The sequence below is a fragment of the Citrus sinensis genome, chromosome 3 (genome assembly GCF_022201045.2).
Source record: "Citrus sinensis cultivar Valencia sweet orange chromosome 3, DVS_A1.0, whole genome shotgun sequence".
NCBI lineage: Eukaryota > Viridiplantae > Streptophyta > Magnoliopsida > Sapindales > Rutaceae > Citrus > Citrus sinensis.
The window spans coordinates 46,192,861-46,214,540 of NC_068558.1; the positions used below are offsets into that span (position 1 = coordinate 46,192,861).

At 34.6% G+C, this 21,680-nt stretch overlaps 1 protein-coding gene across 1 annotated transcript; it reads left to right on the forward strand.

Moving 5' to 3' along the window:
- Window positions 1-13,250: 13,250 nt before the first annotated feature.
- LOC102611943 (transcription factor UPBEAT1) lies at window positions 13,251-14,031 on the forward strand. Its single transcript, XM_006492295.3, has one exon. It carries the CDS (start codon window positions 13,388-13,390, stop codon window positions 13,790-13,792), a length of 405 nt encoding a protein of 134 aa, XP_006492358.1. The 5' UTR covers window positions 13,251-13,387; the 3' UTR covers window positions 13,793-14,031.
- The last annotated feature ends 7,649 nt before the right edge of the window (window positions 14,032-21,680 follow it).

A 21,680-nucleotide genomic window follows, 5' to 3' on the forward strand; every position in this document is an offset into this window, starting at 1 on the left:
TGGACGAGATACATACAGTTAAAATGGTTTTTTTACTGACCTTTGTTCAGTTGCAATCGATCCTTCTCCACTCATTCCCACTTATAGATCTGAGCCACGTCACCTATCTCAGCTCAACTCCAGCCCGTTACGACCTGCATTTGGGTCTCAGCTCTTTTAGCCCGGCCTTACTTGTTGCCTTGTTGGACCACTTCTCTTTCTAAATAAAGAAAATAGAAAAAAAAAAAAAAAGAGGCCATTGATAGGTGATATTTCGGACTTATCTATGGTACAACTTAGGGGTGGTCATCAACCCGCCTAATCCGTGAATCCAACCTAATCCTTATAATTTTTTATTGGTTGGGTTGGGTTGATAAGATAAACAGGTTGAGTTAGGTTGTTAAATTTTCAACCCATACTATTTACGAGTTGAGTTGGGTTAAAATTTTTTAACCCAATCTGTCAACCTATATATATAAATTTTCATATTTTATATAAAAATTAAAAAAATATAAATATAAAAACTTTGAAATGTTGAATTTGTTTTAAAGATTTTAATATTTACATTTGTTTTAAAGATTTTAATATTTACATTTTTTTAGTTTATCTAATTAATTTATTTATTTTTGTTCACTATTTAATTAGACTATAACAATAGATTTTTTCAAAAACTCAATCCAATCAACCTAACCCAACGGATTAACCCGTATGTATATAAAAAATTATTATATAAATTTTGATATTTCATTTAAAAATTAAAAAAATAAATATAAAAATTTTGAAATGTTGAATTTGTTCTAAAGATTTTAATATTTGCATTTTTTATTTTTTTTATTTTTTTAATTCATCAATTTATTTTTGTTCACTATTTAATTATACTATAAAAAATAATTTTTTTCAAAAGTCTAACACAATCAACCCAACCCGACCCAACCCGTAAAACTGCGGGTTGGGTTGAGATATGTAATGGGTTGGGTCGGGTTGAAAATGTGCCCACCCCTAGTACAATTATAGTATCATATCACAGCTGCACTTAATTATTAGATCCAACTACTTAGTTATTGGCTAGGTGCAGTTGTGGTATGATATCACATTGCACCATAACTAGGCCTAATATTTCACCTCTCAATTTTATTTTGTTAACATTCACTTTTTATGTATTTTTAAAATTATCTTTACTTATCAATAAATAATATTCAAATTTAACAAAATATTGAAAAAATAAAATATAAATAATGATTCAATTTGACACAGGTAAAACAATTATTTAATTCAAATGCATAAAATTTTAATACATTTTTTAATACATACATATATATATATATATATATATTACTTTTCTAATGAGAACATCCTTGTATTATAGGATGTAATTAAAATATAAAAGAATAAATTTTAATCAATTAAAAATTATATTTTTTTACTTGTTATTGTATTCAAACATGTCTTTTTTTATTTATTTTTTACTAACATTATCATTTTGTTGAACTGAATGAGATGTCCCGCTCTAAAAAATTTGAATAGATAGTTTTATTTGACGACTTAAAGCTAGTGGGATTGCTAGTGTTCTGAGTTAAATTCCATTCAAACTGGCGGATGCCCTGAATAAAAGTTTATGCTGGACAAAAGGAGAAATGGAAGAAAATACTAATAGACTTTTAATATTTTCTGGTTAACCATTCCATGGATTTGTTTGCAATCTTTTCTCATAGTCTTTTTCCTGGTCCAGCGCATATGCTTCTGGTGCAACAAAATTTTCCCCTTGTCTCCCTGGGGAACTGGAGGAATATAGTGCTGCTGCATACTTCATTACTTTGGCATCCGGCAAGAACAAGCTAAATCAAAAGCCCCTTGTTTGTACACAACAGTGAGAACTTTGCTTAGCATTATGCGGATATCAGCAGTAATTTTTTATACCATTTGTTTTATGTGGCTGATAGTAGATTCTACTTTCCTGGTTTTTGTTTTTATTGTTGAAGTGGAGCGTGAAGGCAAAAAATCTGGTCTAAGGTGGGCAGTGGGAAGGGAACCACTTAGTTGTAATGGCTAGATGTGGTTTCTCGGCACGCAGATCTTTCTGGGTTTGGAATGGTGATAAAAGATTTAGGTAGAAAGTAGAAACTGGGTTAGTTAGATGCATTGGATGGCATCTCAATATTCTTGATTTATGTTAAAGCATTTGAAATTGATGTTTCCTTTTGGTTTGCAGGCACTAGCAAGATGTCGACTCTTAGGAACCGCTCCTCAAGAGTGATGTGGATAAGGATGCATGTCAATTGTTGGTTACATTGGCCACCTTATGTTTTTAGTCTCAAACATTTTAGTCGTCTAGCCTATGTAATTAAAGGTGAAGTCTACATGTTAGTCTCAAGTCTTGAATTGACCCTGCACTTCAAGGAATTATGTGTGAATTGCATTTTCTCAAACCAGCACCTGTAAGGAAATTATTTTGATTTAAGGCATCTGATTTAAGAGAGCAAAGGCTGTTTGGAACTTATTCCTGTAACGAACAGTTTAAACTCCAGCACTCCTATAATTACTCGCCTTTCTGTTGCAAAGCATGGGTTTTAATTTTAGGTTATAAAGTTTATATCTTCAAACGCAACAAACAGTTGAAAGTCAAAGTATATATTACAATATTTACTGTTCTTTCTTTTGCAGAGCATATGTTTCAGTATTACGTTATATCATGTGTCTTACTGACCGCGAACTTGATGTTAACGTAATTCTTTCTTCTTTGCCATTCTGCGCTGTCTTTACCTTCACATATCTAATATTTCTTGTATCCTTGACCATATAAAAGCTTTTATTCCCCAACATGACTTACATATAGTCCTAACTGCTTGAGATTAGTATCTTAATGTACAGGGAAAGTGAAAAGAATATTTAGAGGAGCGCAGTGTTAGAGGAATGCAACATTTAGGATGTGGAGAAGATACATCCCCATATATTTGATATCCAATTCATTGAACCTTTATCTGCCCTTGCTGTAAATTATTTATAGGCAGCAATCGCCTATCAAAATCTAGGGTATCCGGAACAATTCTTCAATGGGAAGTGGTAAATCATGTTTTGCTTGAGCAAAACATTGCTCCAAATGTTCGTTGCATAGCTTGAGCTAGTTAGCATTTTAGATTTCAAGAGCAGTTGTTAGGTGCTTTAGTAGCTCCCTTATATTGACCATGTGATTTCTTTTTAAAGGGGAACAATGACGGTTCCTTCTAATTCTGTAAGTGGATTAAGGTGAGACAACATAAAATGCCGATCCTATTTATACTGTATTGAAATTTGAAATCCGAAATAATAAGGCAATTTGAATTGATGCACCTATGCTACGATCTTAAGATCTACAAAGAACATGGCTCATGAATTAACACCAACTAATGGTGAGATATTTATATTGCATGATTTATCACTTCTCAAAAATTCAATGAGTTCGTTGACATTAGAAGAAGTTTTATTCATGTGTAAAGTTGTGTATTGGTTTTCTTATTAGAATTTTTAAAGAAAAAAAAATGTTGAATCAATAGTGAGATAACGAAGCTTAGTGTCACGGCCTAATTTTGTCCCATGTTGTGCCGTGCGGTCTTAAGCACCAAATTCACACTTTTTTTATCCTAAGTCAACCTTACACTCAAATGCACTATTAGATCCGAAAACCGGAATGTGTATTCACTCAAACAAACTCAAGATGGGAGGAAAGAACTTGTACTATTCGAAGAAAAGCTTGCAATGCTTAAGTGCCGGAAATTGTATGTTGCATGTGATGATTTGAGCCAAGTGAGGCCCCTCCTATATATAGAGCACAGGGAAATGTCTAGAGTTATCACAACTATCACATAAACTTATTAATTATAAGAAAATATCTACATACTCCACACAAGTCTCCATAGCTCTAGAATCCTCCATGGGCCAGGCCATGCAAGGAGGCTTGGGTCATGACATTAGGATATGTAACATAATTTATTCTACTTGTTGATCAGGTGCGGGTTTTACAGCACAACTTTCCCAATGAGAAATTGCCATGTGCTACCGCACAATTGCGCGCACTTCATCGTTACTACTACTTGCCCCAGCCGACGGCACAAAGAATGGGTGTCGTACATTACCGTCTGGTAATTGTATATTCATTCATTCGTCCTCAATATTCATCCTAAACTGGAGTCAGATCACTAATCACGTCACTGTCGATTCAAACTCCAGCCCGTTTACAGGCCTATATAGAACTTAAGAACGAGCTTAATTTGGGTCTCAGCACTTGGGCATCATTCGGTTTTGGCCCGGCCTTGTTGGACCACTTCTCTTTCCAAATAAGGTAATGGGAGAAAAAGACACTATCAAGTTCACACATGACAATTATTATTAATTTTTTTTTTCGGAAAATGTAAATTCGTTACCATATGATGATATCAGATTGTGTTAAGTAAAATACAATCATGTAATTGGGTTGTTGTATAAGAAGAATATATAAATTCACATGTAGCTCAAAAATCTTTAAAATGTAATTATAATTGGTACACCTATATAGTGAGAATACACGATTGGATAAATGTGTATTTAATTCTTATATTTTGGGTTAAGTATATATTTAATCTCTATAATTAAAAATAATCTTAAGGCCTTCTTATTGTTAATTATGTCACACCCACGTCCTTCCTATTTCTTAATTTTTACAATAATATCCTAACAACAACCTTGGACTTATTAATGAAAGGAACAAAAATATTAATTTACCAAAGTAGCCTTAAGAGTAAAATAATAAAAGAAAGATTTACATTAATTCTTTTTTAGTTTTAGTGTTAGTTTGATAAATTAACAATTGTATTCATTAATACCCCAAGATTGTTGCAAGGGTATTATTAATTGCAAAAGTCAAGAAAAAAGTAAGGATAGAAGTCTAAATATATAACAAGAAGTTTATTTAAATAGAACTAAATGGGGTACTAAAACTTAAAATATAAAGACGAAATATGTATTTATCCTATAAAATTTTATTCCAATTGATGTGGCAATAATATTGTATAGATTCATCATTTGAGGAGAAATATAAGGCTCAAATTATTACATTACATTACATTACCAAAAGAAAATTCTAAATAAATAAAAAAATTCTTAGAGTGACCGACCGATATGACAGGAAGCTCCAGAAACCTCGGAGCAGGAAAAAACCCTAGCTTCACAAGGGATTTTCAGCCGCCATTGCAGGCAACACGCTCAACAAAAAAGGCTCGGATGCGGGAAGAATGAACAGATGAGGATAATCCACCATCGGTTACATATAAGGAGACGCTAGTTGGACCCTCACAGTTTCAGGAACATGGAGTTGAAGGAACTGAGGAGGACTGGGAGTTTGAGGAAGGTGATGTAACTGAGAACTATGAAGGAGTAATGCCATCTATAACATTCTCAGCCAGGATATAAGAAAAATTAATTAAGCCATGGAAGAACTCGGTTGTAGTAAAGCTGTTGGGAAAGAACATTGGCTATAGAGCCCTTTGTGCCAGATTGGCTAGTATGTGGAAACCTTTGGTGGGTTTTTCAGTAATTGATTTGGAAAACAACTACTACCTAATAAGGTTTCGTGCTGCAGGAGATGCTATTGATGCTTTGACAAAAGGACCGTGGATTATATTAGACCATTACCTAACAGTACAGCCATGGACGCCTGATTTTGACAGTAAAACCACAGACTTGATTCATGCCATTGTTTGGATTCGGCTACCTGGTCTGGCTATGCATCTATATTATCAGAAAACTCTACAAAAAATTGGTCATTTAGTTGGGGAGGTCATTAAGTTTGACGACAATACTGAGTTATCGACACGAGGCAAATTCGCAAGAATTGCTGTCCGAATTTCCCTTGTGCAACTGCTAGTCTCCCAAGTTGAAATCAATGGAAAGGTTCAGAAGATTGAGTATAAAGGATTACCAGTTATTTGTTTCAAGTGTGGCAGATATGGACACCATAGTGAAACATGCAGCAGTAACACAAATGATGGGAATCCTACAGGTGACTATACAAATAGCCAATACTAACAAAGAGCCGAGACGACTGAACCACAAGAAGATAGAAGGGAGGAAGCTAATCACCTTGAACCGTTTAGGCCATGGATGATTGCGTCCAAGAGGGGTCGTCGTCCAAATGCTGGGAAGGAGAATGGTGATGTTTTAAATCGGTACAGGATGCCACCAGGTAATCATGCATCAAGGTTTCAAGTCCTTGCACAAATCCCTGAGGAGACATCTAATGGAATATCTATAGAACCGCATGCTTTGCCTGCAATACCTGGCCACTTTCAAGCTACCAACAGTAACAGTAACCCTAGCATGATAACTTTTAAAGCCAACCTCTCAAAGAGTGCTACCCGACGGCAGCAAAGGAAAAAAGCTGCTTTGATTATACAAAACCGACCCGAGGCCTCCACATCAAACAATCCATTTCCAAATACTGCTTCCATCCAAGATCCTTCAAATAGCCATATAAATGAGGTCCACTATAATTCCCATGCAAACCCTAGCTTTATCTTTCGTCCTTTTACCCATGCAACTTCCGATAACCATACTACAAAATCCATCCCTATCACTTTAGACCCAACCAAATATACAGCGGTATGCTGCTCTCCTCAGCCGAATACACCACCGGGGCAAAACAATGATACAATTGTCTGGCCTGCAGCTGGCCACCATGATCGACCTCCTCCATATTACTCTCACCCAAATGACCCCCCTGACGATATGAGTGGTTTCATCACAGAGAATACTGATAATGATATTCTAGAACATGCATTAATAGAAACTGATGTAGTAGAAAATGGAATGTCTGAAGATGAAGAGTCTATGGTGAAGGAAACGCCCGAGGAGTATCCAGAGCAACCTCATGGATAGTAGCTTTAAAGTCCACCTTTTTACTCATACATATTTATTTATGGTAATATCAGTAATGTTTTGGAATGTGCAGGGAGCAACGTCCCAATCTTTCAGACGAGCTTTTGAATCCATCAGGCAAAGTTACAAGCCGAATATAGTTGTGGTTATGGAACCGAAAATTAGTGGAAGGAAAGCAGACAACTTCATTAAAGCAAGTGGTTTTGATCTCTCTCATAGAGTGGAAGCAGTAGGTTTTTCGGGTGGAATCTGGCTGTTGTGGAGAGATCAGTTTGATGTTGAGATTGTTTTTAACCATAAGCAATTTATACATCTTAAAATTTTGAGTAATAATGTATTGACTTCTTGGGTCACAGCAGTGCATGCTAGCCCAGTTCCTGTTATCCGCGGCGAGCTCTAGCACCGTCTTAATCATCTTGCGGCTAACACGAATGAGCCTTAAATCGTTGGAGGAGATTTTAATTCAATTTTATTTCCAGGAGAAAAGATGGGGGGGTCGGTTACAACAAGTGGTGTTTGTAAAAAATTCAGTGATTGGTTTCATAATAATGGGATTCATGATTTGCAGTTTAAGAGTCCCAGGTTCACTTGGTCGCGTGGATCTTTGTCAAAGCGTCTTGATCAAGTAGTTTGTAACAAGGCTTGGTTTTCAAAGTATCCTAATGCTTCAGTTCTTCATCTCCTAAAAGTTGAGTCAGACCACCGCCCCGTGGTAGTTAGATTTGATCAATATGGCCGAAAGAGTAAGGGTCTAAAGCCTTTCCGTTTCATGGCCGCTTGGTTAACAGATTCGAGGTTTGAAAACTTTATGGAAAATAATTGGAATAATGATGTTTCTTATTATCAAGCAGCTTCGAAGTTTACCAAGCAAGTGCAACAATGGAATAAGGATACCTTTGGGAACATTCTTCAACGGAAAAAAGGTTTGTTAGCTAGAATTGGCGGCGTCCAAAGAGCCTTAGAACGGAGACCTCTCCGGAGTCTACACCGGTTAGAGGATAATCTTAAAAGAAAGTTAGAAGAAGTTTTGATGCAGGAAGAATTGTTATGGCTGCAAAAGTCGAAAAGGGATTGGGTATTATTTGGTGATCGGAACACTGCTTATTTTCACCAAAAAACACTCACTAGACGACGCCACAACAGAATAGATGCAGTCAAAGCAGAGGATGGTCGTTGGCTTTATGACATAGAAGACATTAAAAAATAGGCTACTAATTTTTTCTCTCAATTGTACACATCGGATCAAGAAGTGTGTGAGCCGTATCAAGTTTGTGGTAACTTCCCGCCAATTGATGAATATCGAATGAAAAATTTAGCTAATGAGATTGAAGAAAAGGAAATCCGGCAGGCTATATTTAGTATGAGCCCTCTCAAGGCCCCTCGAGTAGATGGTCTGCATGCCATTTTTTACCAAACTCAGTGGCATATTGTGGGTGAGTCCTTCTGCAAGGTAATTAAGGATGCTTTTCGATCTCAACATAGTCCTGTTGAAAAAATAGAACTTTGTTGGTCCTTATCCCTAAAACGGAGAACCCCACTTTCTTTAAGATGTACCGTCCTATAAGCCTCTGCACTGTAGCTTATAAAACGATCACCAAGATTATAGCTAATAGACTGCAAGAGATCCTCCCCGATTTAATTAGTCCTCATCAAACTAGTTTTGTTCCTGGCCGCCATATTACTGAGAACATTATAGTTGCACAGGAGATTATTCATTTTATGAGGAGGAAAAAAGGGCGTCAAGGCTTTATGGCAAAAAAAGTGGATCTAGAGAAAGCTTATGATAAGCTTAGTTGGAATTTTATTCATGACACTCTTCAGGAGTTGAATTTACCGATTGGGCTTATTAATCTCATTATGGCTTGTATTACTACAGCTATGATGAACATTTTCTGAAATGGCGAGCTCACCTCAGAATTCAGCCCTTGTAAGGGTGTTAGACAGGGGGATCCTCTTTCACCATATATTTTTGTATTATGTATTGAACGCCTTAGCCATGAGATTTCGAGATCAATACAACAAGGCCAGTGGAAACCAATTCGGCTAGCGAAACTAGGAATCCCTTTGAGTCACTTGTTCTTTGCGGATGATCTATTATTACTCTCAGAGGCATCTAGACAGCAGACTGAAGTAATAAACAAAGTTATGGAGGAGTTTTGTGTTAGCTCGGGAGCCAAGGTTAATAAATCAAAAACTTTGGTGTATTTTTCCAAGAATATTTCAGCTATGGAGGTCTCCAGAATCAGCTCTGAACTTGGAGTTTCAGTGACGGATAATTTAGGAAAGTATTTAGGTGTTCTATTGCTTCATAATAGGGTTTCGAAGCAAACATACCAGAATATTATTGACACGATGGATAAGCGATTGTCCGGGTGGAATGCTTCTCATCTGTCGTTAGCGGGACGCATTACTTTGGCACAATCGGTCTTACAAGCCATTCCTGTGTACGTAATGCAAACCATCAACCTGCCAAGAAGTATAAAACTGAAGATTGATCAGTTATGTCGGCGTTTTATTTGGAGTGGCTCGGCTGAACACCAAAAAATGAGTTTAGTTAGTTGGGATATGGTTTGCACTCCAAAGTCTAAAGGGGGTCTCGGTTTTAAAAAGCTTGAGATTATGAACCATGCCCTTATTATGAAGATTAATTGGAGTTTGATTACCGAACCCACTAAACTTAGCAACAAAGTGCTGCTAACAAAATACGGAGTTCAAATGGATGAGGTTCCTACAAGTTTGCCTACTCGGTGTGGTTCCCCTCTGTGGAAAGCGATGGGAAATATTTGGGAGAAAACTCGAGGGGGCATTCGGTGGAACATTGGTGATGGGGAGACAGTTAACTTTTGGGGGGATTGTTGGGTGACAAGTCTAAAGCCTCTAGCTGAATGTGTGATTCAACCAATCCCGAATGAGTTACTAAATAAGAGGGCAATGGATTTTCTAGATGGAGCTGGTAACTGGAATTGGCCTTTGTTTAGCCACTTGGTGCCTAGCAATGTCCTTTTAAAGATTGCTGCAATTCATCCACCAACAACTGCCTTTGGCAATGACAGTTATTTTTGGGGGGTTCACCTAATGGAATGTTTTCGGTAAGAGCTGTTTATGAGCTGCTGGATGAGTCTATGGGCAGTGGATCTCAGATTGACTGGCGTTTAGCTTGGAACTGGAAGGACCCTCAAAGCATACCTGTTTTCCTGTGGCTCATTTTGCATGGCCGTTTGAAAACTCGGGAGGAGCTTAATAGGAGGCATATCATTGTTTCTATTTACTGTGATCGATGTGGAGGGTCGGTTGAGGATATCCTTCACTCTCTCCGTGATTGTGTTACAGCTAAGAGGGTTTGGTCTCAGCTTTTGCCGAGTCAGTATCATCCTAATTTTTTCCTATTGCAGCTGAAGGATTGGATCCATATGAATCTAGGGAGAGGTCATAATACCGCAAGTCAAGAGTACTGGAGAGTGTGCTTTGGAGTGACAGTGTGTACTCTTTAATCATGGATCGTGGGATAGCAGCTTTATAGTTACAGATATTAAAGCTCGGACGTATGAGATCCTAAGGTGTATCAAGCAACCTTTGACTGTCAAGCAAAAGAAAGTGGAGAAAATGATACGTTAGAGAGCCCCTATTTGGCCGAGTATTAGCTTAAATACGGATGGTGCCAGGAAAGGTTTCGATGAGACTGGAGCTGGTGGCTTGCTTCGTGACTTTACTGGAAATTGGATCATGGGATTTATAGTGAACATTGGAATGTGTTCAGTCCTTTCGGCTGAACGTTGGGGGCTGCTGCATGGATTGAGAATGGCATGGGAAAATGGGTTTAGGCGTGTTCAAGTTGGAGTGGATAACGAGAGTGTAGTGCATTTGTTGACAATGGCCTCTGTTCTAGAAAATGAAAATGCCACTCTTATCAAGGCTATTCGGAAATTATTAGAATAGGATTGGATCGTTCAACTTGAGCATTTGTATCGAGAGGTAAATTGTGCTGCTGATTTTCTCCCTACTTATAGCTTAAATTCCCCTATAGGATTGCATGTTCTCCTTTCTTCTCCTCCTGGAATTGTTGACATACTTTGTAAGGATGCGTATGGGATTGCACACTCCCGATTAGTGTTGCCTTAGCTCCCTGAGAGCCCATTTCTAATAAAAAAAAATTATTACATTACCTTAAAAAATAAGGTCCCTTTAATTGAATATAAATTTTATATTTCAACTTTGGAAACTTATTATCGGTGGACTTTTGAAACTTCAGACAAGTTGAAATGAACTGTTGTGGCTCATAAATTAACCACAAAATGTGATGATGGTGGTGCATCTATAAAAGAAAACGAATAATGATTATTCGCATTACATTGCATGTGAACACGTCATTAAGCACATGAGCGTTTGGGAAAACTTAGCCCGCTTTTAATGACCCATGTTTGCAGCCACATCATCCATCTGCCCTTTTCTGTTTGTAAAGCATCCTGCACAGCAACGATGCCAACAATTGAGAATTTGTTAAATTCAGAAAACCAGAAATTATAGAAAATAGGCCGTTAAATGGATAGGTTTTAGCTAGCTTAGAAAGCCTAATTAATAGCCTCTGTATATATGCACACATGGAGAACAGGCACTCCGTCGTTACCCACAGCTGCTTGATCAACTATTCAAGATAGACCCAAGTACAGTAGTGATTGATTAGGGTTTCATCCCCATCTTGGTCATTTTTATAGCTTTTGGGGATGGCCTGGTCCAGCGAGGACACTTCATTTGACAAAGATGTTTGACCTGTAACCTGTTATGTAATTGGGTGTTTTTAAAGTTAAGAGTTTGTTTCAAGCTAAATTAAGCATACCAATTACCAATGAGTATAAATTAGATGCATAGAACATACTTAACAACACATATTAATACAGCAAATGCCCACTAGAATTAAAAAAAAAAGGGAAATTCAATAATACACGACTATGAAGCTTGGGATTGATACATGTACCGTCATGAGTCATGACGTTTGTTTGGTTTGTGATCTAAGTTTATCTGCTCATATAAAGCAAAAAATAAATAAATAAACCAATAAGAGGGTGACAGAAAAAGAACATCCCACATATTCTAACCTACTTGTCCGCTGAATACAGGCATACAGCACAAGGAATAGGTGTTCACTGGAATATTTATATTATTAAATCGTAACCATGTTTTAAGCCATGCGCTTCTTTTTGTAGATAGACTTTCTTTATGTGCTTTAATTAATTTTCGCCGGATCAATAATAAAAATCAGCTGTTCTATTTAATTATACGTCAATTATTTGGGTTACATAAGCGCACGTGCGTGCATGTTCTTAATTGGCTTCTTATCCTAACAAGGCTAAGTGAAATTTTGAGAAAGACGTAATATTTTCGCCATCTTTATGCAAGTATTATCAAAACTTGACTTATGTTGCAATGCCAATGAAGGATTGTTATTTTCCTTTAATTTCTTCATGGGATGGTAATTAAATGTAACATTAGAAGTAATTGTTTATGTTGTTTATAAGATATATATACATATATTATTCGATCTCGCATGGTATGCATACATATATGATACATTATGTGTGGGTGTCAGTGTGTGTAAAGGAGCCATTAATGCATGCTGTGCTTTTGTTGCCAGATAATTAAATAAGGAAAAGGAAAATATTAATTCCATAGCATCCATATATAGTCCATATACTGAGAATTAATGCCATCTTATATGTTAAGTATCAGCGGCAGCCAAGCCGAAGATGCATGCATTTTGTTTTTAAGATTTTTCTCAGTTGAACTGCAAAACCAGACATGTTAAAGCATGATTTGCAGTCAATCATCATTTTGATGCAAAATAGGATTCATGAATGTCAGAAGAATATCTACCTTATCCCAACATTGAGATCTAAAATGTCCATTTTTCTTGAAACAAATATTGACAATTAACAATGATTTGCAGTCAATCAAAATAATCATTTAGTCTTATAAATAGGTTTCCCCGTTTGGAAACATTAGCTAATCACCATGAAACCCTAGAGTTTTATCAACTGATAAATATAATACGTAAGTGCGTGGAGTGCCATGCCATGTTTATTGAGCTGGAATGAGGAAATTAAGGACCCCTCAATTCACATTATCTATGCATTGAATTTGGAAAGTAGGAGGAGGAATAATCCAGGGTGTTTTGACGAGATAGGTGTGGTGGTGGTTCGGGAGGTTGAGGAGGTGGCGAAGAATCATGTGGTTGCATGTGCATTGAGTTGGATAACATGCTCAAAGCATTAAGCAACATCATCAGGTACACTTGGCTCTTTCTTATTGATTAGTCCCATTCCCTTGGAGGCCTTCCATGAAATTGTTTGATGTGTCCCTCCCTATTGGCCGCCCCTTTAAATAATTAATTTTGCATTATCCTAATTGGCCATCAACCCGGCTCTCAATATACCTTATAAAACCCATTAGTTTGTGCCCTTTCTGCTATACGAAGTCCTTTTTGGGAGAACAAAATTATTAGCTCCTTTTTGTCAAAAATTTTGAGTCTATGGGAATTGTTTCTTCACCTCTTCTTGATTTGAAGAGCATCATTCAAGGAAATGACAAGGAAAAGTGTAAGTTGAGTGAGTCTTTGCGGAACAAAGTTTTGGAAGCGCAAGCCAAGAGAGGATCGTCATCATGGCAAGTGAGGAAAAAAAGAGTTACTCGGAAAAACGGACACATCAAAACCAGAAGGATTTTGATGAAGAAGAGAGCTCGTTTGGAAGGTTCTAGAATACCTGCTACCGTGATCGAAAAGAAGGTCAAGACCCTGAAGAAGCTTATTCCAAACGGCGAGCCATTGGGATTAGCTGGGCTGTTCAGAGAAACTGCTGATTACATTTTGGCTTTGCAAATGAGAGTAAAGGTCATGCAGATTATGGTCAATGTATTGACAGGTTCTGAGGAGTGAAAACAATATAATCCATTTGTAAAGGCTGATATCTTTAATTTGTCCTTTTCCTTTTTTAATTGGTGTTTCATAGTCATAGGAGCTTTGTTTGGTAAGTACCAGCTTTATGACCTGGTGCTGTCTAGATTTAACAATAGCTTTGGTAATTCTATTTTCTATAGTGTGCGGTGAATTGCTGGATTCACTGATATTTTCCAGATATATATTCTTTTATTTCAATAACTATTTTTTTTAATGAATTATTGTTGTTTTGGTGTTCACTGCGATATTCTGAAACCTGACAACACCAGAGATTAGGGATAATTGGATATGTCTTGGACGTTAAACCGACGTCTAATTGGCGTCACTTGCAAAACTGTTGAAAGCCCAGTGGCTGTTTCAGAAAATAGCATTCTTTTTGGATTTTTTCAGAACTTTATGGCTTGTGTGTTACACTTTCATTCTCCACCTAAATATCAACTCTATAACAATTTCTCTATCCGATTTCCGTCAGCCACCGGTTTACCCAATACTCCTCCATCTCTCTTTTTGGTTTTGTCCGTCAAGATTAATATTCAAGCATCCTCAAGTTTCAAGATTTCTCATGTTTCAAGCTTGCTCCTTTTCCTTCATTCCTGAGTTTGAGGGAGATTGTTAAAGGAAAGAATCTCAAGTCAAGCAAACTGTTAAGGACACAATCTCAGGTTTAGAGAAAAAATTTAACCACCATAAATCCTAATTCCAAATGATTCTGAAACATCTAAGATCAGTGACATAATTGTGTTTATATAGTTTCCTTGTTTAGTTTGACGTAATATAATGTCTAAGCACTCCCATAGGCTTTCTGGGGAATTATCTGGATGATGTTACTTTTGGTGATGGAGTGGCCTCATCCTTTCGCTTACGGCTTGATAGTGAGATTAATTAACTCAATTGATTTAGTTAAGCATGGTGCCAAAGCAAGTTTCTTGCATAAATCATGTCCCAAGTGTTTGTAATCACGCAACATAATTTGTGTTGTTCTAGTTCTTTTATATGGGTGAAAGTTTTTTCGTACCTCTCTATTTGTAATCTATTAAGGTTTTTTATATTATTATTAGTCTAGTTTTCGCTCCAAAAAGTGCAATAAAATTCTTTTTATGCTTGGAAGAGTATGACATGTGAATGAGGATCCGTAGTTATTTCTATTGGATTTTCACTATTACCATCTTTCGTATTACTAGAGATGGTAAAATGGGTCAGGATTCATTTGTTTAATTCAATTTAGTTGGAATTAAAGATATTTAGATTTGGAAAAATAAATTCATTTAATAAATGAAAGAATTAAAATGTGATTCGCTAAATAAATTAATCGAATCCAAATTTTTGAGCTAATTGATTCGTTTATTTATTTAATAAATCTAAAAATTTTAAAACTTGAAGGTTAATTTTATAATTGTAGATTTTTAATAATAAGAAAATGATAAAGAAAGGTAATGAACTAGGGTTGCAAACATAAGCAACCGACTCTAAATCTTTTTATTGTTTTGTTCTCACGCCTTTCTACTTCACCGTGGCTGACGTCGATTCCCTCACGATCTGACTTTACCGTCACTGTAACAGAGATTTAAGCCGTGAGATTTAAAAAATAATGCAAAAAGATTCTATTTCATGAGTCTAATGACTCGTTTAGTTATAATTTGATTATTTGTTCTGCAAAGCAAACAGTGAATGTAATAATAAATTACATAATTTTAGAATAAAATTGACGTCCAATACCCGTCCGATCATCTTCAAACAGGGGCTCCCACCATTTTATTTCAGTGCTGAAGGAGGAGGAATAAGCCCGCCCACGGCCCCTCTCTCAGAAAATTTTTTTTTAATTTAATTATAAAATTACTCTTACTGAAAAATCATATAAGATTTTTTTTTTATCTTAATTAGTCATATCCTCTCTTCAATTATTATTAAATTTTGATCCAAATTTATCATTTAAGAGATAAATATGTTTTTTAAATAATCTCAAATGATATAAAGAATAATTATTTAAGGGGCATGGCTCATTATATCTTCCTTTATTAATTCTTACATATTAATAAAATTTCTCCTATAAAAAGAAAATATTAAATTATAAAAAAATTCAGTCCACCTAGAAAAATGTTGTTAGACGACTAATTATATTGTGGTAATATACAATTTAATTACTAGAACATAAATTCTTTTTATCTTCTGGCACTACCCCCAAAAAAAAAAAATTACCACCACAAATAATATTAATTAGAACATGCAGCTAATATTTGTTTGATGTAATGAAAGATAAGAAAAATAAGAAAGAATGGTAATTGTTCAACCAAGGTAGAAAGTAGAAAGTGACCGTCATTTTGTTCAGTGACTACTCCTTTTATGCTGCGTTTACTTTTTAGATTGGAGTAGGAATCATGAGGAGTGAGAATCTTTGGATTAGGAGTGTGGAGTGGGAGTGGGAGTATGGTGTTTACTTAGACTAAATGAAAGTATGGATTGTCAATCAGAATCCTAATTATTTGTTTACTTTGTCTTGGATTGGGAGTAAATTATTTTAAATTACAATTTTATCCTTATGTACAAAATTATAATTTGTAATTAAAAAATTAATAAAAAATATTTGGAAAATAAAATAAATATTTTATTATATTTCTAAATTAATAATAATTACTAATATTCTTAATTATGTAAATCATAATTTTTTATTAATTTTAATTTAAATTATGTGAATAAAAATTATTAATAATAGCAACACAAATGAAATATTATTATTGATAATATAATACAAAATTAATATTTTTTTAGAATAAAATATTTATTATTATTAATTAAATAAATAATTAATATTTATTAAAATTAATGTTTAATATTATTAATTTAAATATAATATTTATTTATTTTATTAAATTTAATAAAATAAATATGATATAATTATTATTTTTAATAAATATGATATTATTTATTTTATTAAATATTATTTATTTATTTTATTATAGGGATAAAATGAGAAGAGGGGGGAGTGGATTCCCACTCCCACCTCCTCCCATGGGAGTGGGAATCCCACTCCCCACTCCAAAATTGGGTGGGACCCACGGATTCCCACTCTCATTCCCTCCTTTTTTAAGATAAGTAAACACTGGAGTGAGAGGAATCCACACTCCACACTCCCACTCCAGAAAGTAAACACTACCTTAATTACAAAGCGTAGTTAGAAGACTTGGACTATTGACACCATCCAATACTTGTTGAAAGTTGAAACCGTTTTTTTTCCCCTTCCATTAAAATTATTTAAACATTATAAAGTTCTTATGACACCTAAAAGATAGCCCTAATTTCTTATTGAATAAATCCCTAAAACATTTGTGCCCCTTCTCACTCTTTTACTTGCCTTCCCTTCTATTCTTCTTCTCTCTCTAGCCCTTCTATTGTGAACTCTCTCCCCCATCAACTCTCTAATGATAATGAACAAATTTGAACTATGTAACTATGATAATCATAATTCTGAATAGAAAAATTAAGATTTGGTGAGAATGATGGAGTTACTTGGTAATCCTGATTTTCTTTATTATTATTATTATTATTATTATTTTTTTTTAAACTTTTGAAAATGAAAGCAAAGCTTCGTTACTCGTCATAACAACAAAATGGTAGACACTAAAATTCTCATTATCTTCCGTACTTCCGTTTACAGTTACAATATTCTGGTTTCAAAAATTTGCTGAAGATGATCCAAGCTCAGACTTCTCAAAGGCCGCGAAATTCTATTTGTATCGGTCCATTTGCGAGCCAGCAGCAAGCCTTATTCCCGCTACATTCAACTGAGATACAAGATTTGGGCTGGACATTTTGGGCTTAGAAAAAGCAAACTCATCTCCAATAATAATGCGTCATTGTCCTCAACTATTTGTATCGGTCCGCTTGCCACCGTGGCATTATATATATATATATATATATATATATAAATAACAGAATACAAAGTACAAGCCATGACTAGTGACTAGGGTGACGTTGATAAACACTGGTAGCTTACTTTTTTGAAAGGTTTGAGTTTGATATTGATGAACAACAAACAATACAATACAATGCAATAGGGGTTGAAGAGCAAATTTGTTGCAACGAGATTATGGCGGGCCCTGACATTTGCCTCATAAAAAGATTTGCCTGTCGCTCAAAACTGAATGAGAATGACGACAATGGGGATGCAGTCGAAGTCGACAGCATCGACTGTTCCAAGATTTCGAACATTTTACAAGACCACGTTCACATTCCATCAGTTGTGGGCCGCGGCAAGCCAGCCAGCCAGCCAGCCAACCTTTGTCTCGCCCATTAAATTTTAACACAAAACCTCACCCGAGTCAGAACAAACTAGAAACGAAACTAATTCCAATGCTAAATTATTCCAGTGGTGTCACTGCTATAATTATAAATGTCCTGTCACTCCACTCAAAAATATGAATCATTATTTCTTAAAAGTATATGGTTGAAAAACTATACGTATGAATCTGACCGGATCGATTGCGTGCAAGTTTGGAAAACTGATGATGATGATGATGATGAAGAAATTGACCATAGGGTAATATTTGGGCGGGGGCGAAAACGAGAAATGAAAATTGAATAGTCGGAAATGGACCGACAATTGGGTTCAACAAATTGGCCAAAAATATGATTTGAATCTAGTTCGAGAGACGAAAGTGTCGGCAGCAGCACCAACCGCGTAGAAAGATAGCAACTGGCAGCTGCAATTAAGCACCCTGGGCCTAAAACAGAGTTTCCAGCGAATGATGGCTGAGCTATCAGAGAGTATGGGCCGTTGTCTTTTACCATTTGCTAATGGGAAACGAACCTGTTCTGTGTGTGCGCACTCTTCGGTTGGAAAGTTGAAAGCTCCATCTATTCCAGTCAAATATTATCTCATTTTTCTTCACAAAATTACAGAATATTGGTCCATCGCTGGCGGCATGTTTTGCATTGACTGCAATTTTAAAACGTTTTTTGTCACAGACAGTTTCGAGATTCAAAGAACTTTTTTTTTTCCACAAACATTAGTTTGGAGATTAGTTTGTTTTCATGCATACTCGATCCGACGCATGGCTTGCATTAAATGACAATATATATATATATATATAATCTTTTTTTAATGCAAGTATTTTTTTTAATGCGGACATATTTTAAAATTGTGAAATTTAAGAGTTAATTTTTAATTTTTTAAATTACATAATTTTATAATTTATTTAATAATTAATTCTTTTTAATTATATAATTTGTCCACGTTAAAGAAAAATTACGGCACCACATTAAGAAAAATGCGGGCGTCCGCACCTAACAATAATTATATATATAAATAAAGATCACGTCGAACATCAAACGTATTTACTTTTGACTTCTAGCCATGTGCGAGAAGGCCACACATCCCAATCTTTGATAATTGAAAACATTGATGGGAACGAGATTGATTGACGATTTATACCAAAAGTTTTACTTTGCTCACGAGTCAGATCAGATGCATTAGCGACGAGCTTTATGCCCCCCGTTATAAATTAAAAAACGTCAACCTTCTAGAAAGTCTTCTCCTCGTGGTGGATCTGATCGCTCATCACAGATATATCCGTCATGGCGAGAGGCGTTGATTCTTAGCTGATCTTTGGATTTCATTTAACGGCAATCATGAAACATGATAAGTTCACAACTTGAAGATGGTGACTTTTTAATTAAAAGTAACGGTTAGTTGAGTTTGAGTTAAGATAGTCTATAAACGTATTTTAAAATATCAAATCTATCACGAGCAGACACTTGGGTCACAATAATTTTTGGTCTTATGGGCCACTGGTAATGGACGGTTTTAGCAACATTATTATTATTATTATTAGTGTTACATTAATAAGTCGCCCATATTTTTAGAAAAAAATAATAATCTTAACGAAAATTAAACTAAGATCAAGCATATAATCAGAAATATAAATTATGAATAGTTAACACCTTTATCTTCTCATATATATATATATATATTAAAAGAAAAAGCTTTTAAAATTCAAATAAAATATATAGATCTGTATGATTGATATAAATTGGTAGATCAAATAATTGAGCAATATTCAAGGTTTTGACTGAGTCGTAGTGGTTATAAATATTGATCGGATGTCCCAACAGGAGCAATAATTAGCGGAGACTCGTGACCATAGTCAAAATATTGGGCTCCGAGTCCTAGAATGGACTGGTAAATGGTAATGGAAGATGGTGACTGCTCACATCAAAACAAAAGCTTTATATATATATATATATATATATATATATAGGATTTTGCTATGTTACATTGAATGTACCATACACAACTAACAAGAATCACACAATTATGTGGATCCCACAATTTGTGTGGTTCTTGTTGGTTGTGTATGGTACATTCAATGTAACATAGAGGCTCCCATATATATATATATATATATAATTTTTGTATTTTTGTATTTTTTTGTTTGGCTCCCAAACGTATCCAAGAAGCAACAATTTCAGTCAAACAGTCGCATAATCCTTTACTTGCCCATATATACTTTTTTAAAATTGTGGATGCCCCACATGCGGATGATATCCGTATTTTTATAATAGGAAAATTATCACTAGTATATAATTAATTAAGATACATTTTTATCAAGCATACTATAATATTGATTAACAGATAAAAATGAGAACACCCTACTCTAATAGAACAATGGATAAATTATATGATAAAAAATATATATTCAAATATGATGTATTATATCTCATAATTTATTGAATCCGGTATTTTTTTTATTTTTAACGTGTTTCTTCTCTAAAATTACTCTTATTGATTAATATATAATAAGTATGACAAAACTATAGTACAAATGTGGTATTATACCATAATTGCACCCAACCATTGAATCCAGTCATAGTTGTCACTATAATTAGATTTAATGATTGAAAGTAACTGTGGTATAATACCACAATTGGACCATAACTGAATCATAATAACTAACAAATAGAAAAAATGTATATCTTCCACTAAGAGCATCTCTAAAAGACTCTTCAAATAAGATTCTATTTTTTATTTGAAGAGTCATATCAATATTAAACACTTCAAAAGACACGTTAATTTAGATTTTTCAAATAAGATTTGCTTCTCACTCTTCAATATTACCGAGTGAATTTCTCCATGTTCTATTAATATTTTATTATTATTTATTGAAAAGATTAGACTGTAATAATTATTATGAGTAATGATACAGCCACAAACTCTTGTACAAACTTATTTTGTACAAACTGATGTGGCATGATAAGATTGGTTGAATTAAATATCACTTTGCCCACATGATTTGTTTTTATTAATTTATATTTTCATTCAACCAATGAATTAATGACACGTCAGTTTGTACAAGAGTTTGGGACTGTATCATTACTCAATTATTATTTATGTTTCTTTTAAAAAATATAATAACAATTCAATTTGATGGTGAGAAAGATTTGATTAAAATAATATTAATTTACTCTTATTTGGTGAGTCTTTTAGAGAGAATTATATTTTTTCTATACACTTATTTATTATATCAATAAATAAATTAAAATTTAAAAAGTAAAATTTAAAAATCCTTTTCGAGATGCTATAACACGCACGTCCGTTGGCGATGAAGAAATAGTACTAATATAATTAAAATTTAGAAGGAAACGAGATCCTCAGAGCGTGTATCGAAAGCAAACCCTAGAATATTCCAAAACCGCGTTAAATCTTGGCTTTCCATTCGTCACATGATCTCATCTCCAATTGGCAGATTATGTAATGCTTGCGTCTAATCTATCGTGTAATTACTTATTTATGAATAAATAAATAAAATATGCTATCAATGCATGAACAGTTTAATAATGGGTTGTTTAAAATTAATTATTAAGGCCAAAAAAA

What these genes read in the sequence shown, in the direction of transcription:
- LOC102611943 (XM_006492295.3), top strand. Translation starts at nt 13,388, where the DNA reads ATGGGAATTGTTTCTTCACCTCTTCTTGATTTGAAGAGCATCATTCAA.